Source organism: Euprymna scolopes, chromosome 21 (assembly GCF_053919585.1).
Source record: "Euprymna scolopes isolate OS-2025 chromosome 21, ASM5391958v1, whole genome shotgun sequence".
Taxonomy (NCBI): domain Eukaryota; kingdom Metazoa; phylum Mollusca; class Cephalopoda; order Sepiida; family Sepiolidae; genus Euprymna; species Euprymna scolopes.
The window spans coordinates 4,883,666-4,901,360 of record NC_136502.1 but is presented as its reverse complement, the minus strand read 5'-3'; the positions used below and the strand labels follow the sequence as shown (position 1 = coordinate 4,901,360).

At 34.8% G+C, this 17,695-nt stretch overlaps 1 protein-coding gene across 2 annotated transcripts in view; it reads left to right on the top strand.

Moving 5' to 3' along the window:
• LOC145241976 (protocadherin gamma-C4-like) overlaps nt 1-17,695 on the top strand; it is a 317,214-nt gene that overhangs the window by 284,124 nt on the left and 15,395 nt on the right. For both annotated transcript variants that reach the window (XM_080104848.1, XM_080104847.1), the window contains exon 3: nt 2,471-2,542. In XM_080104848.1, the coding sequence (XP_079960974.1) occupies nt 2,471-2,491 (21 nt within the window). In that variant the 3' untranslated portion in view covers nt 2,492-2,542. The remainder of the gene's footprint in view (nt 1-2,470; nt 2,543-17,695) is intronic.

Sequence of the window (17,695 nt, the reverse complement as noted above, 5' to 3'; positions counted from 1 at the left end):
GAAGAGTGAACACACGTTCTTAACAGCAGAGTTTTCAGTATCTTCTATGTATGTATTCCAATTCATAATACTTGTGAAGGTTAAGCCGAACATTTGACTCCTGGAAGAATTCCATCAGTGATTGAAAATTTTCTTATAATTTTTAAAAGAAAAGAATTTTGTTGTGATAACATTAAATGTAATCATTCATGCTTGGCCTTAATCTGAGAATCAATTACTAAAGATTCAGCCATTGCATTGGATATATTTGCACTCTATTGGCCCTCGTGTCAAGAAGCAAGATTGATGTCATCAGCAGAGATACTCATGTCGGATACGATTGCTCCAGAGAGGTCGTCTATGAAAATCAGGAATAATAAAGGTTAAAGGATCGATCCCAGGAAAACACCCACATTAATGTTATGTTGGGTAGATATCCGGCCATCTTTTAACTAAGCAGAATCCGGTTGCAATGGTTATAAAGCTCATCTACTTCAGATAACGGAAGTTATCTCCCTTGATAACAGGAAATTCGAGCCAAGATCAAAGTGTAGTATCTGTTCCGGCAGATACTGCAAGCTATGACTAGCTATGACTAGCAAAGACCAGATGTGGGGGCAACCCCACATGCCTGACCTTTAACCAGCTCCCATTTCCCACCTCTCGGGAGCTGGTCCCCTTTTCCCCTTCCCCCTCCCTTCACTCCTCACATTAAAAATCGGCCTTGTGCCTAATTTGCTCGGTGGGGGAGCAAATAAATACCATCTGTTCTTCAGATGCTACACTTCAATTTCTTGTTCTCTGTCAGTGGAGGAGAAATCCTTCACGACTGAAACAAGTTTTAATTTTTGTTCCTTTCCTCCACTTTAAAAAACGATCCTAGTGTCTTACTCTGTCCCGTGGGAGGCATTGTAAATAGGAAAAGGAAATAACCGGAGAGTTATCTCCCCTAACAGCTATAAATAGACGAGAACAACCTGGATTTTTCTTTAGCAGCTCTTGAGAAGCTCTTAATGCCATACTTTGTCAAAAGGTTTTGACATATCAAGCACTACGACCTGAACTTCATCTGATATCCAGGATATGGTATATGCGTTCATAGCTGATTGTTAGTTTGTCCACAGTGGAATGTGATTGTTAGTTTGTTTGCAGTAGAATGTGATTGTTAGTTTGTCTGCAGTAGAATGTGATTGTTAGTTTGTCCGCAGTAGAATGTGATTGTTAGTTTGTCCGCAGTAGAATGTGATTTTTAGTTTATCCGCAGTAGAATATGATTATTATGTTTTCCACAGTAGAATGTGATTGTTAGTTTGTCCGCAGTAGAATGTGATTTTTAGTTTGTCCGCAGTAGAATGTGAGTGTTAGTTTGTCTGCAGTAGAATGTGATTGCTAGTTTGTCCGCAGTAGAATGTGATTGTTAGTTTGTCCACAGTATAATGTGATTGCTAGCTTGTCCGCGGTAGAATGTGATTGTTAGTTTGTCCGCAATAGAATGTGGTTGTTAGTTTGTCAGCAGTAGAATGGGATTGTCAGTTTGTCCGCAGTAGAATGTGATTGCTAGTTTGTCCGCAGTAGAATCCATATTGTAACAGACTATCACTATAACTAGACTGATTAATGATTGAAAGATTTTGGCAAAGCATAGCAGGGGAATTGCTGCAGGTTAGTTGCCAATTAACTATATTATAGTATATCTTTCGTGTGGTCTCTTTGTCTTATCAGATTCCAGGACAAGAATTTATCAAGTCTGGTGTAGTATCTAGCTTTGCACTGTAACATCAGAGGTAACATCATCTAGAGAAAGTGCACCATTTCTCGTGTATGACAGTGTGTAGCCATATCGAAGTAATCTTATTTGGACTATTACGTTAGTTTGAACATTTGATCAGGGTTTACTTCTAGGGTGAATTATCCTCATGGTAGGTGTTCCTGACAAACCTTTGTACAGGGAAACCGAGTACACTTCAATACAATCTCTAGTAGGCATTCAAATTCTCTCCAGTAACTTTTCAACAAGTTTTGTGTGTGTGTGTGTGTGTGTGTGTGTGTGTGTGTGTGTGTGTGTGTGTGTGTGTGTTGATTACACATTATTATTTCTTTCTTTATTATTAGTGGATAAGTATCTCATACTAAAAAGAATGTTTTTAAAAAAATATTATTTAAAAAAAACAAAATTATTATGATTATTATGAAAATCAAGTCCCAAAAATTAATTTGGTTTTGGGTTTTTTTTTGGGGGGGGGTTACTTTCTGGAAACGCCGACTAGTGGACAGTTAAAACCCTGAAAATAGCAACTTTTTAAAAAAAATCAATAAAAAAAAAATCGGCTATTATTTTCGAAACAATCTCATATATCCAATTGAAGATATGCCATCGGAGAAAGAAATGTTCAGAAATGTTGAAATCCTGAAGCGAAGGAAATCCATTTTTTCCAACAGCATCAAAGAACTAGCGCACACATTTTTAACTTATGTCAACGTTTACTTTCAGGGGTTACTCTTACAGCCATAACTACAGTCGGATGAATTAAATGAAAGAAACAGAAACACAGACATCAAGTTGGTGAGTTATTATTTATTGCCATCATTATTTTTAATGAACTATTAATAGGGGAACAGTGTTATTTGTTTGTGCTTGTTTTTTTTTTGGGGGGGGGCTTTTTACTCACGTTCACCCCTAACAAGGCATATCGCCACTTGGACTAAGGGGCTACTATTTGGGACCATACCAAGGAAAGATTTACAAGATGTTGGTTTGCATTACATTTAAACTTTTGCATATCAGTACGGCCAGGGAAGCAGGTAGCAGGAAGGGAATTCCAAAGTCTAGCTGTTCAAGGGAAAAAAAACTGTTAGAATAGAAAGCTTTCTAGCATTTAGGGACCTCAACAGTGAAGGGGTGAGATTTTGTTGCTAAAAGGGTTTGTCAGGGATATATACGTCGAGGGGACACAAGTGCAACGAGTTCTTAAGAGCACATCCCATTAAAATATTTGTAAAACAGGCACATCCTGAAACTCTTTACACTTGTAGTTATGTATCATATCTCTTCCCAGTAAAAAATATCAAAAATTAAATGTCTGCAGCCATTTTTTGGTTCTCTTTAAGAAAGAATTTCCAGAGCCCCTCAGCCTCGCTCACGGAGCCCACTTTGAAGAATCCTGTTATACTAGATAAAGCATGATCAACAACCCTCATTTTTCACACATTTTTGATGACCTTGTACCTAATTTTTTCCAAAGCTAACCTTTATACTTTTAGCAAATAAATAATTCAAAGTGTAGTATCTGTTCTAATATCACACTTTATATGTCCTGTCCTTGTTGGTGAAAGAGAAATGCTTCTAGACTGAGGCATTTTTAAAAATTTTGTTCAATTTTAAAATGCTACTTTATGTGAAGTTAGAGGTTCCTCACAGTGAAAACCGATCAAGGACTAATATTGTTTATTATTAGTCTCATTGGTTGTTCTTGTTCGTGATTTCACTGTATTTTCATTGTTTGCACCCATTTTTTGTTTTTGATTAATCAAAAAATTGGTGCATTTTTTTATTAATTTATTTTTTTTATTTTCTTTTTCATGAACCATCCTGAAACTCTTTACGTTATGTATCAAATCTTTTTCCAGTAAAAAAACATCAATAATTAATTATCTGCAGCCATTTAATGTTTCCATATGAAACATTTGGTCCTTTTTAAGAAAAGGCTTCCGGAGCCCCTCAGCCTCTCTCACTGAGCTTATATCCAAAACTAACCTTTATATGTTTAGCAAATAAATAATTCAAAGTGTAGTATCTGTTCTAATACCACATTTTATCTACCCTGTTCTTGTTGGTGAAGGATAAATGCTTGTAGACTGAAGCATTTTATAAATTTTATTCAATTTTAAAAGTGCTCCTTTATGTGAAGTTAGATGCTCCTCACATTGAAAATCGGTCTGTCTCTGACACAAGGACTAATATTGTTTGTTAGGCTCTGCCCTGGAACTTACTTTTAAGCTGTCAGGAGTTTTCGTAGATATCATCTTGTCTGATACCGATCTTATACGACTTCAACGTATCTCTATAATTGATCAAATCTCCAAATCCTTTTAGCGGCTTTGCAGCATCTGATCGATTCTAAACATTTTAGTAACCTTTCTAGAATCGTGCCCTACATTAATGGAACAAGTTTTTAAATTTTACGATTTTCTATTTGCGGTTCTTGGTGTCAAGTTAAAACAAAATATACAATACTTAAGCTCTTAAATACTTATTATTTATAAACTTAAAAGTAAAAAATAACAGATTAGAAGGTAATTTGAAAAAGACGTCTGATAGATATTTAAAAATAATATTTTAGTGAACAGTAAAAATGGCCGATATTCCCGGGAAACGGCATGTCGGGTCAGATAGTATATTTTCAAAAACCAAATATTCAGTCGTGCAAAATGTGCTTCGTCGCAATGCTTTGTTTGTGTATTGATTTGAATTTTCGTAATTACTAGCAGGGAGACCCGACGTTGCTTGGGATTGAATTATTATCAACAAATGTTCCACAATCCTACATTTTTATTATCATCAACAGCAGTGAAATTGATTGATTGCATGCTCTAGTTGGGGACCCATCGTGGTGCAACGAGTAAGCTTCACATGCCTCCCACAGTGATTTAATCCACAATACATTTTATTCTTCATTGCACTGTAGAGAACCTACTGTTAACTAAACAAAATGATTTTTATATATAATGGCTTGAATAAAAATTTTAAAATAAGTTAAGTAACATGGTATAATTGTGCTCTAAACAGAAACATTCATTTCGAACACGCCCCTGTCATATCAAAGAAGCTACTGTTGATTTTATATGCCTGGTCTTTCTGCTCAGGCAGTGATAATGGCTTGAATTTAAGTTTAAAATGAAAAGATCAAGTGTCATGGTGCAATTGTGCTTTAAACAGAAACATTCATTTCAAACACACCTACCGTTGTTTTTATATGTTGGGCCTTTCTGCTTGTGTGGTAATAAAACTTCTCAAATGCACTTGTGATGTTAGACTGTATAAAGGTGTTAACTTGGATCAAAATCGCCTTTTCCTTCTTTCATTTGATTTTTACAATTATCAATTATTGATACTTATCAAAGACATTCTGATGCAAAAACTATCTAAGAACACTGCCAGTTACGTAAAGTACATTTGTGTGAAATTACGTAAAAATTACCCCAACCGTTTCAGAGTTCATAGGAAATGAACACACACACAGACGTAATTCCTATTATATATATATATAGGAAAATGGTGGGATCCTTCTAACGCTCCAGAAGATATCTCACTACTGATGCAATTCTCTATCTTTATAAAAGCCAAGTACGTCCAAGGATGGAGTACTGCTGCCACATCTGGTCAGGAGCTGCTAAAAGCAGCCTATCCTACCTTGACAGAGTACAAAATAGACTTCATGGTTTAGTGGGGGATGCCCTTTTCTCTTCCCTGCAACCTCTCTCCCACAGAAGAGACGTTACAAGCCTGTCTTTGTTTTATCGCTATTTCCATGGCAGGTGCTCGTCTGAGCTCCAATCCCTCGTCCCCCCTCGCCAATCTTTCACCAGAAACACCCGTCTGGCTGAAACTACTGTCAATAATTTTCCCCACTCTTTATCTGTGCCTAAATGCAAACGTAGATTCCATGAGCAAAGCTTCTTTCTTAGAACTGCATGCCAGTTGAACTCTCTGCCGCTTGCCTGTTTCCCACCTGACTACAACTTGGATGTCTTCAAGTCCAACATAAACAAATTCCTGACAAACCGCCCCCTTAAGTAAGACACTCTATCAAAACCCCCAATACTAATGATTACTACAATACTATCTCATTGATTATTGTACACGCAATAACCCTTATCCCTGAGTGGCCTTCGGGCCTTGATAAGTGGTGACCCCCATGTAAAAAAAATATATATATATATTTATGAGGATGGAACAATTTCAGTAGTAAGGCTCGATGCGCATCCTCATTCTGTATATTGTAAAGACCGAGAGGAATAAAACTAAATAAAAATAATAATAAAATAATTATTATCAATTCAAGTTAGCCTTCATATGGTACAATCACTTTGACACACCGGTTCTTGCCAGATCACCGAAGTTAAGGCAACGTTGAACCTGGTCAGTACCAGATGGGTGACCATTTGGGAAGGCTAGGCACTGTATGTACCTCCTCACCCTGTAAAAAGAACTCCTCGCTACAAAAACATCTACAAAAAAGTTGTAGATGGCCTATGCCCCTCCAGGGGCTCAAGGGCTATGGAGTTATCCTTCAGGTCTTTACAAAGTTATCTCCCTTAGACTAGTTAGAAATTGAATTAGCATAAAAATAATTCCTTTTAAGACCGGAAATTTTTTTTAAATTAATAGATTTACAATTAATAGTTTAAAAAAAACATATTGTTTTCATAGGTGGCACGATAAACAGTTCAAATATATTAGAATAATTTATAACAGAAAAATTTTAAGTATACATAATTTCTCATCTTCTTTTTTTTCTTCTTTTATTTTTGTTTCTCTAGCGTTCAAAATATTAAACAAACAATTTTTAAATGTTATTATCTGAATTTTAAGAACATTTAAAAAAAAATACGAGATTTGCACGAGATCTTGTAATGTATGTGCATGTTTCCAATTCCGATTATAAAACAGATGAGTATCGGCTGAAGAGAGTTCGATATGCGTATCAAAAACGGTCCTCTATTATCAGGTTTGAAACTGACGGTACTGATGACTTATCTAAACTTTCTGAAAATTAAAATATAAATAATACACTCTTAATTTTGGAATTTTTCCTTACAATAAAACACTCTGCCAGAATACTTTTTTTCAAAAATATAACTAAGTATATATATATATATATATATATATATATATATATATATATATATATATATATATATACTTATAATTATATAAAAGTCACTGTGTGTGTGTGTGTGTGTGTGTGTGTGTGTGTGTGTGTGTGTGTGTGTGTGTGTGTGTGTGTGTGTGTGTGTGTGTGTGTTCTTAGATATGTTTTATACAGAAATTCTCTCTTATAGATTAAAAAAAGCATAATTTCTACAGGAGAATATTTTATATTACACCGGCCAAGGAAGATAATAAAATTTCACTAAATCATTTCTTCTTAAAAAAAAAAAGACGAGTATATTATAATCTGGAGGTATAACTTAGTGGTAGAGCATTCTAGAAATTGAATGATTCCCTGTTCAATTCCGGTGTACCTCACCATTTTATTTTAATTTTTTCTTGTTAATGAGTCCAATTTACGATAAAAGAAGAGGTACCATTTAAAATCACTGCAAATCATTTCTTCATTTGCATATTTTAAAACTAAGCATTGATCAGAAGTTACTTTTCCAAGGCAATCATCATCAAGCCCAAATATCAGCTGACGTAATTTTGTAAACAAACACAGACATAATTTGATGAACGACATTATCATTATTATTTATTCATTTTCATTTTTTTTTTTTTACGAATTAGTCCACCACGCAAATTATTTCTCATAATATATTATATTCAATAGAGAATTGATTCTATAACAATACAGACGCGATCTGTATGAATCAAAATATCATGTTTAAGCGTATTGTTCGACCAGGCAACGCTGGGCTGTCAGCTATTATTATGCTAAAAGTTTCAATCGATTTGACGCGGTCTCAATTTTAATATCATGACGTCATTTCTAGCCGCTTTTTAAACTTAACGACTAATACTGGAACGCTATATTTTGATCGTCCGTAAGTCATATTTTAAAAACTTTTGAAATCATTATTATATATTGGGTACAATATAATATTTAGTTGAGTATTGGCTTTATAATAATGTACGCGAAATTTGCATGAATTAAACTATATTTAAGCGTATTTTATGACCGGGTCACGGTGGTGAGGAGCACTACTGTGCAGAGGGTTAATAGATATATATATATATATATATATATATATATATATATATATATATATATATATATATATATATATATATATATATATATATATATATATATATATATATATATATATATATAAGCTTACTTTAAAAAAATGATTAATAAATAGAAATCGCTTGATAAAGCACCGATCAGCGTGAAAGCTTGCTTCATATTTTTCAAAGTAAATAAAAATTTAAAGGCAAAAAAAAAGTTATATCATTTGGCTTTCTTAAAAAAAGAATATATATATATATATATATATATATATATATATATATATATATATATATAAAATAAAATAAAAATTACGATTAAATTTACCGAAATCATCCAAGATGGTAAAATTAAAGTATATTATAAATATTAAAGAATTAATATTTATAAAATTATCTCAGCCAGATGTAAAAGCTCGATAAAACCAAATAGGAAATAGAGCTTATAATATAGGACTATCCACTTATCTAGTGTTTCCTTTTCAGATTAAATATGTTTTTAACTCATTTCAAAGTGTTTTTAACATGTTTTATTAACTGTTTGTTCGTATATATATATATATATATATATATATATATATATATATATATAACTACTTCATTTATTCACATAAATTTAATATACGAAAGTATAGATTTATGCGTAAACTTTAAGTATTTACTTCAAAAGTGCTCAATACGTAGGTAGAGCTAGTTAGTAATTTATAAAATATATATGGCGATTAAGCTACACTGAATATTCTGTGTTTCATCCAACTATAGGATTCGTCGCACGAATCCTATAGTTGGATGAAACGCAGAATATTCAGTATAGCTTTATCGCCATATATATTTTATAAATTACTATATATATATATATATATATATATATATATATATATGTATATATGTTTTATTTTTTTATTACCGTTTTATCTGTTTGGCTAAATATGTTTCAGATGTTGGACCATATTTACGATCTAACAGCCTCGCAGAAGTGGTTATTAATTATTGGAAAAAAGTGTTTCCCTTTATTAACAACCACTTCTGCTAAGCCTGACGAGGCTGTTGGGTCGTAAACATCGTCCAACATCTGAAACATATGTAGCTAAACAGATAAAACGGTAATAAAAAAAATAAAACACATATTTGCTCTACAATAGTATTGAGCACTCTCTTAGTTACATTATTGTTTCAGCTACTCGGCCGTTTTTTTGGCCGTCTGTAGCTTCCTCATACTTTTACAGAAATAAAACGCATATTTGCTCTATAACAGTATTGAGCACTTTCTTCAGCTTTTATTAATTACCATTTCCACTAAATATATATATATAGGGTGGAACGATAAAGATGTTGCCCTAAAGAGAACAACACTACATCTTTATTTTAAAACTTTTATTGAAAAAATCAATTCAGGTAACTTGATTATGTAATAGAGCTGACATCTATTCAATGTAGCCGCCTTCAGCCTCAATCACCGCCTCGATACGGATTCATAACTAGAAGCATGCCTTTTCTATAAGCGCCGGTGGGAGCTCGGCGAATACTCGGTGGATAGTGGCTATCAGGCTGGACTTAGTGTTGTGGGAGGTCATGTTGGTGATGTTCTCAACGTATGACCAAACCAAGTAGTCCAGCGGGTTCAGGTTGGAGATTAGGTGGCCTAGTGAGAGAAGGTTACAAAGTCGTAGAACTCCTTCTGAAGCCAAGTCTGAGTCTCTTTGGACTTGTGGACCAGCACTGAATCCTGCTGTCACACTCAGTGTCTGCCAGCAGCCACATGATTGCACCAGGGGATCACCACACTCTTCAGCACATCCAGGTACATTTTGGTGTTTCTTTCAAGTCGACTTTGAAGATGTGATGTGGCATGATGTGGCCCTCACATGAAACCAAACCAAAGACCATAACCGTGGCCAGGAACTTTGTTTTCATTACCTTGGACATGTTCTTGATATCCGAATTTGCATTTGAAGGTGCTGACAGTGGTCCTATTCTCATAACTTTGATAATTTTACCTGTTCATATTTGACTTTTAATTGAAGTATCCTAGTGTTCACGTCAATTTAAAAAATTAACTTCAAATCGAGAAGGCAAAAAGAAATTCCGCAGCTTAAAACACACTTAAAATATGCACCTTTTAGGCAACAAAGCATCTCTAATCGTAATTGTTGTTGTTCCAGGTTATACAACGTAATATTTACTCCATATGCCTTGACTTTCTCTTAGAGATCATCAGGAGCTCATTAATCTCCACCCTTCTGGTTGATCCAATCGAGAAATCGGCCATAGATTGAAGTGTGAAAACAGTACGAATGACTGTGCAAAAGCAGCAAAACACCGGCAGCGTTCATGATGCCATTAAATCTGGTCGTCTTAGAGTTACTTCTTACAAGAAAGATAATGCTATCAAGATCCGTAGCTTCAGAAACAGATTTGAAACACTCCCCAAATCCAACAACATTGCAATCTTGTTCAAAAGTGCTCTCTACAGTTAAGAACAGATTGAAGGAATTTAATTTGCGAGGCTGTGTTGCAAGACGCAAGTCAATGATTTCTGTAAAGAACAGAAAGCGCTGTCTGGACTTCATGAAATGCAATAAAGATTGTGACTCTTCATATTGGTCAAAAGTGACTTTTAATAACGAAAGCAAATTTAATAAGCAGTGATGGTAAGCAGTATGTCGAAGGAAGAATAAAGAATTTAATCCTAGGTGCACAGTGCAATGCTGGAAGGTGGTGGAGGTTCAGCTTTGATGTGGGGCGTTATTAGTGCCAATGGTCTAGGGTCTATAGTTCGCTTGCAGTGTCGAATTAATTCGACCAAGTACATTAATATGTTGACTGAGCATTTTCTACCCAACTTTGGTTGGAATTTGTATGATAATCCCATCTTCATGCAGGATAATGCTCCCATTCACACAGCTGGCAATGTCAAAATGCTCTTCTTTGAAGAGCATTTTGACATTGCAGTTTGGTGATTGTGAAGGCCAATCCAAACACGGAATATTGGCCTTCACAATCACCAGACTGCAATCCTATCGAAAACGTATGGCATTACATCAAACAACAGCTACGCAATGATAACATTTGGAAGAACTTTGGACAAAAATTAAAGCGCAGTGGAATGCCTTTTCACTGGAGTATTGCCGCAGACTAATTCAAAGAATGCCCAAAAGATTACAGGCTGTCAAATTGCGGCAGAACAATGCTACTAAATGTTAACTATTTCATTGTGTTCCTGTTGTATTTGTGCTGCATTAATGTTCTAAAGTTACATTTAAATAACAATTTTCCATTATGCGGAGTTTCTTTTTGCCTTCTCTATTTGAAGTTAATTTTTTAAATTGACATCAACACTAAGATACTTCAATTAAAATTCAAACATGAACAGGTAAAATTATAGAAGAAGAAAAGGCGAATCAAATAAGGTATAGGTTGTTTAAACAGTTATATTCAATCTAGCTTAAATTTGCGGTTTTTGAAAAGATACGTGCAGACATTCTTTTTGGCGCCACTATATATATATATATATATATATATATATATATATATATATATATATATATATATATATACTTGAAAAGTAGTATACCTGCAATTTTGGAATAGTGCTCTAGGAACTGGTCTATATCTGCTATTAAACATCATTACGCCAATGATGATGTGATGTTTTTTTTTGTTTTGTATTTTATTATGACGACACCCTCTTCGATGAAGTAGACTAGTTTGATTGGAAGACTATCGTTAAAGAGATAATTAGAATAAGGCAAATGAATTGGAATGCAAACATCGCTAGAAGAAGATTTGGCGAAACGTTAATTGGAATTGGGTGTGGTTTACCTACGTTCAATCACGTTGCCAATTAGCGACCGTAAACGAGAGTCACTCGAAGGGTTTTGGGTGGGGTTCACGTCATTAGATTGCTTTCAAAAATACGTTGGGGGGTATTTTTTTTTTTTTTGCATCTTTGCAAATAAGTCTAGCTTGAATTGTAGAAAAAAATTGTGTCTTAATGTGATTGCCTGTATTCAATGAATAGTTTGAGGGTTGGTAGAGAAAAAAAGAAGGAAAACATGTTGAGAGAGAGAGAGAGAGAGAGAGAGGAAGAGAGAATAATGAATTCAGAATTTTAGGTTGAAACATCCGGTCCCTTTAGCTGTGAACCTATTAATGATATTCTCACCTTTTACCTACCTTCATCTGACATTCCTATAATTCTATTTCATATATATATATATATATATATATATATATATATATATATATATATATATATATATACTAGCATGGGTACCCGGCGTTGCCTGGGTTAACATGAAGTTCCGTTTTGAACACATCTGCTAATACTAATCATTTTCATCATGGGAAACGTGGATACTCTCACTGCAATTCCAAAAATAAAAGAACGGATAAAAACATTTAAATGTAATCGCCTGAAAAAAGAAGTATGTGATACACTCTCTACCAAGCCAAATCAAACCAAACCAAACCAAACCAAATCAAATCAAATCAAATCAAACCAAACCAAATCAAATCAAATTAAACCAAACAAAACAAAATCAAATCAAATCAAACCAAACCAAATCAAATCAAATCAAACCAAACCAAACCAAATCAAATCAAACCCAACCAAACCAAACCAAATCAAATCAAACCAAACCAAACCAAATCAAATCAAATCAAACCAAACCAAACCAAATCAAATCAAACCAAACTAAACCAAATAAAATCAAATCAAATCGAACCAAACCAAACCAAACCAAACCAAATTAAACCAAACCAAACCAAATCAAATCAAATCAAATCAAACCAAACCAAATCAAATCAAATCAAACCAAACCAAATCAAATCATATCAAACCAAACCAAACCAAACCAAATCAAATCAAATCAAACCAAACCAAACCAAACCAAACCAAATCAAATCAAATCAAACCAAACCAAATCAAATCAAATCAAACCAAACCAAACCAAATCAAATCAAACCAAACCAAACCAAATCAAATCAAACAATAACCAAATCAAATCAAATCAAACCAAACCAAGCCAAATCAAATCAAATCAAACCAAACCAAATCAAAGCAAATCAAAGCAAATCAAAGCAAATCAAACCAAACCAAACCAAATCAAATCAAATCAAACCAAACCAAATCAAATCAAATCAAACCAAACCAAATCAAATCAAATCAAATCAAACCAAACCAAATCAAATCAAATTAAACCAAACAAAACAAAATCAAATCAAATCAAACCAAACCAAATCAAATCAAATCAAACCAAACCAAATCAAATCAAACCCAACCAAACCAAACCAAATCAAATCAAACCAAACCAAATAAAATCAAATCAAATCAAACCACACCAAACCAAATCAAATCAAACCAAACCAAACCAAACCAAATCATATCAAATCAAATCGAACCAAACCAAACCAAACCAAATCAAATCAAATCAAACCAAACCAAATCAAATCAAATCAAATCAAACCAAACCAAACCAAATCAAATCAAATCAAACCAAACCAAATCAAATCATATCAAACCAAACCAAATCAAATCAAATCAAATCAAACCAAACCAAACCAAATCAAATCATTCCAAACCAACCAAACCATTTACTTGTCCTCTATTTTTTATCATCTCTTTTTCTTCCATCCCTTTCTAAGCAGATGCAGCAAGCAATTAAGAAATTTTCAATGGTTATCGAAAGTGAGTGATAGAAATCTCGAGAGACCCGTTGTCACTTAGATGCCAGGGAACATCACTTATGAAACTGCAGACGGGAATTTACCCTCGGCCTCAAAGCTAACAGAGTTGACGGCATTTCTGAATTTTTGAGATGAGCATTGGTTATTCGTATTTCAGACCCGCTTCAATTCAATGTGGGCGACTAAAAAATACAATTGCGAATTACTTAGGACCTCTATTCAGTCATGGCTGATGGAAGAAGAGCATGCTACCTTAGTGAAGTAAATAAAGAGCTCCAATTCGAAATTTCATCCAAATACCCGAGTTCAACAGAAACATTCCTGAGTTCGGCAAGATACACCTGAAGAAGGCTGGAGGTTATATCGACCGAAACGTTATGAAAATGACACTTAAAACGAGACCAGTAGTCTGATGAATCCAAATAATAAGGAGAGTCTAGGCCATTATTAAAACGACTTCTTCCAACACAAGAAAACAGTGAATGCAGACTCTGTGGACAAAGAGATGAAACAATAAACCACATAATAATAAAAATAAGCGAATGCAGCAGACTAACCCAAAAAGAATATCAGAACAGACACATTCAAATAGGGAAGATAGTACACTGGGAATTATGCAAACAACTGCATCTTGAATACCCAGACAAACAGTACAAGTACAAACTGACAGTAGTACTTGAAAAAAAATCTCATAAAATCCTATGCGACATGAATTTGCAAACAGATAAACCTATCCAAGCAAGAAGATCAGATGTCACAATAATTAACAAGAAGGAAAAGTCAGGCCAAATTGTAGATTTCGCCATCCCAGCAGGCCATGGGGTGAATATCAAGGAGACTGAGAAACGGAGCAAATGCACAGAGCTGGTCAGAGAGTTGAAAAGGATATGAAGAAAGTCAAGATAACACCACTAATAGTAGGAGTACTAGGAGCAATACTGAAAAACTTTGAAAAAAGAATTGAAGAGATTGGAATCGAAAGATGAAAGAAACAATGGATAACAATAATGAAAACGACCGAAATATTAAGGAGAACCCTTAAATACAAAGACTAACACACATGAGCTAGAGGCACAAGCCGGACATATAGAAACTGCTACAGAGGTAAAACACAAAGAAACGCTACATGGAATCAAGAAAAGCACTAACCAGACTTCCGCTGGATAAATGCAAAGAGGACTGGGACTGAGACTCAAATTCCAGTGAAGACCAATGGTTACTACCAACGAGAAATCAACAGTGAACGGCTGTTGTGATAATGCAAATTAATTTGCAAATGTTATTGAAAGAGGTGTAGCATACTGGAAATCTGAGGAGACTTGTTGTCACTCAGACTCCAGGAAACACCACAGATTGTTCTAAAAGAGAATTCTTTGGTGAAAGCCTATGTGAAAACTCCTAGATTCTAAATGAATTGGAGAAATTGGAATCAGGGGGATGGCTGATAATATACAACTGATAACAATAAGGAAAACGGCTGAAATATTAAAGTAAACCCTTGACTGCGGAGACCAATGCACATATGTTACAGGTGTAAGCTGAACATATAGAAACTGCTACAGATGTAAAACACAAAGAAACACCACATGGAATCAAGAAAACTGAAACTATAAGTTAAGCCTTTTCTGAATATTCATAGTATTTCTTGTTGGACTTCCTGTCACTCATTATCCATATTGTTCTCTGGAATAACCTAATGTAAAGAAAATGTCTTGGTCTCTCATCAACCCATTTAGGTTCTCTTTTTGGTTTTCGTTTCGCAACTGCTGGAAGTATTTTAATGAAATGTGCTCTGATGAACTCATTGCACTTGTGCTCCCTTGATGTACATATCTCAAAAAAAAACCGCCTGGTAACAAAATCACACCCCTTCACTGTTGAGATCCCTGAATGTCAGAAAGTTTTTTACTCTAATAGCTTCTTCCTTAGAACATCTAGACTTCGGAATTCTCTTCCTGCTACCTGCTTCCTTTTCTATACTGATATGCAGAAGTTTAAATGTAACGTAAACAAACATCTTGTTAATGTTTCTTATGCATGGGCACAATTAGTAGTCCCTTATGTCCAAATTGCGATATGCCTTGTTTGGGGTGAAGAGGCGTAAAAAGTAAACAGTTTGGGTCCGTAGTTGAAATTAGTTCACTAATTGCCAAAGCTTTCACATTCAGTAATCGCGCTATAATGCTGTAAAAATAGCTGGTGCTTATCTGTAAATGGGGCGAAAAAAAATTTTTACAAGAAAAATCTGAAAAAATCTTTATAATGTACGTATTTGTCACTGCATGAAGATGTCATGTTCCAAAAATCACGTAAATCGATCAAGTAGTTTTTTTTAAGAAAATCAAATATTATCACACGTTTTAACGAAGATTTGCTTCACGCCATCTTGTTTGAGACCTAATGACACCTGGCGGAAATATGGGATCAACAAGGGCAGGTAATCGACTTAAAAAAATTATTTTTCTTAAATGTCGAAAACACTTTTTTTTATAATACAAATACAAAATAATAAATTAACACAACGACTTCTTTCTAAGTTTTTTATGTTCGCTTATTAAAGTCTGTTTTCAAACGAAATAATACCTCAGTGTTTTCGACATTCTCTTTATTAAAATAAGTTAATTTATGTATTTATTAAATAAGTTCATTTATAGTCGCTGTAAAAATATTTTCCGGGAAACCATTAACGAAAGTGAGTTTCACACCCTGTTCTCGTTCTGTTCCCTCAAATCCTGCTAATTCCACCAATCTTTGTACATCGGTTGCATATATATTGATTGTTTCACACGTCTACAACATCCTCCCCTGTTCATTCAGTAAACACAACTTTTAATCTTCTTTGCACCATGTTGATGCTCGTCCGTTAACTAGAGATACAGAGCTAAGACGTCCATTCCAGAAACGGGAATATAAAACTTACAAATTCGGGAATTTTCTGCAGCTTTGCAATCAACTTCACTTTTTTTTTCAACCAGGCCATTAAATCGCTTTTTCCACTGAACGTCTTTATCATATTGCTGCCCACTTTCAGAACTCCCACTATATTATTTTGGTACGCAAATATGTGGGGTATATGCGAAAGGGAATAAGTACCGGGGGAATAAGTACCGGGCGTATCTGCATCGCTCTTTGGGAAAGAAGAAGGAAAGGGTGGCTAGCTCATTTATATACACGAAGGGCATTTTGGGAAGGCATGGCATGATGGGAGAAGCTATTTTTTTTTCCTGTCTCTTCCTTTTCTTTTCTAGATAGGAGGATATAAAAGCTGGGGAAAATTCCCTGGGGGTGGGGAAAAAAGAAAAGAGTGGTGAACATCTTCTCTTGAAGTATTTCGTGTTGCTGACGTTCGGATTGTGCGGTGTGACATTGGTGGCGAGAGGCCAGGTGTGGTCGATTGGAAAAGAAGAGGGCAGAAACGTGCTGTTGTCGAGCGAGTGACTAACTCCTTCCCGAACCCCATAATCGAATTCTGATTGTAACCCTTAGAAAATACAATAATTTGCCGAAAGCGTTTGAGGTGTTCTTTCTGTCTCGCAACAACCAAAAAAATATTTTTTCAGTCGTCTGTACAAAAATCCTACTTCCTTCTACCGCTCCAGAAGATATCTCATTGCTGATGCAATTCTCTATCTATATAAAAGCCAAGTACGTCCAAGGATGGAGTACTACTGCCACATCTGGGCAGGAGCTGCTAAAAAAGCCTTGACAGTGTACAAAATAGACTTCATGGCCTAGTGGGGTATGCCCTTTTCTCTCCCTGCAACCTTTCTTCCACAGGAGAGACGTTGCGAGCCTGTCTTTGTTTTATCGTTATTTCTGTGGCAAGTGCCCATCTGAGCTCCAATCTCTGGTCCTCCCTCGCCAATCTTTCATGAAAAACACCTGTCTAGCTGAAATCATTGTCAATAAATTTCCCCATTCTTTATCTGTGCCTAAACCAAACCGTAGATTCCATGAACAAAGCTTCTTTCTTAGAAGTGCACGCCTGTGGAACTCTCTTCCGTTTGCCTGTTTTCTACCTGATTACAACTTGGATGTCTTCAAGTCCAACATAAACAAATTCCTGATAAACCACCC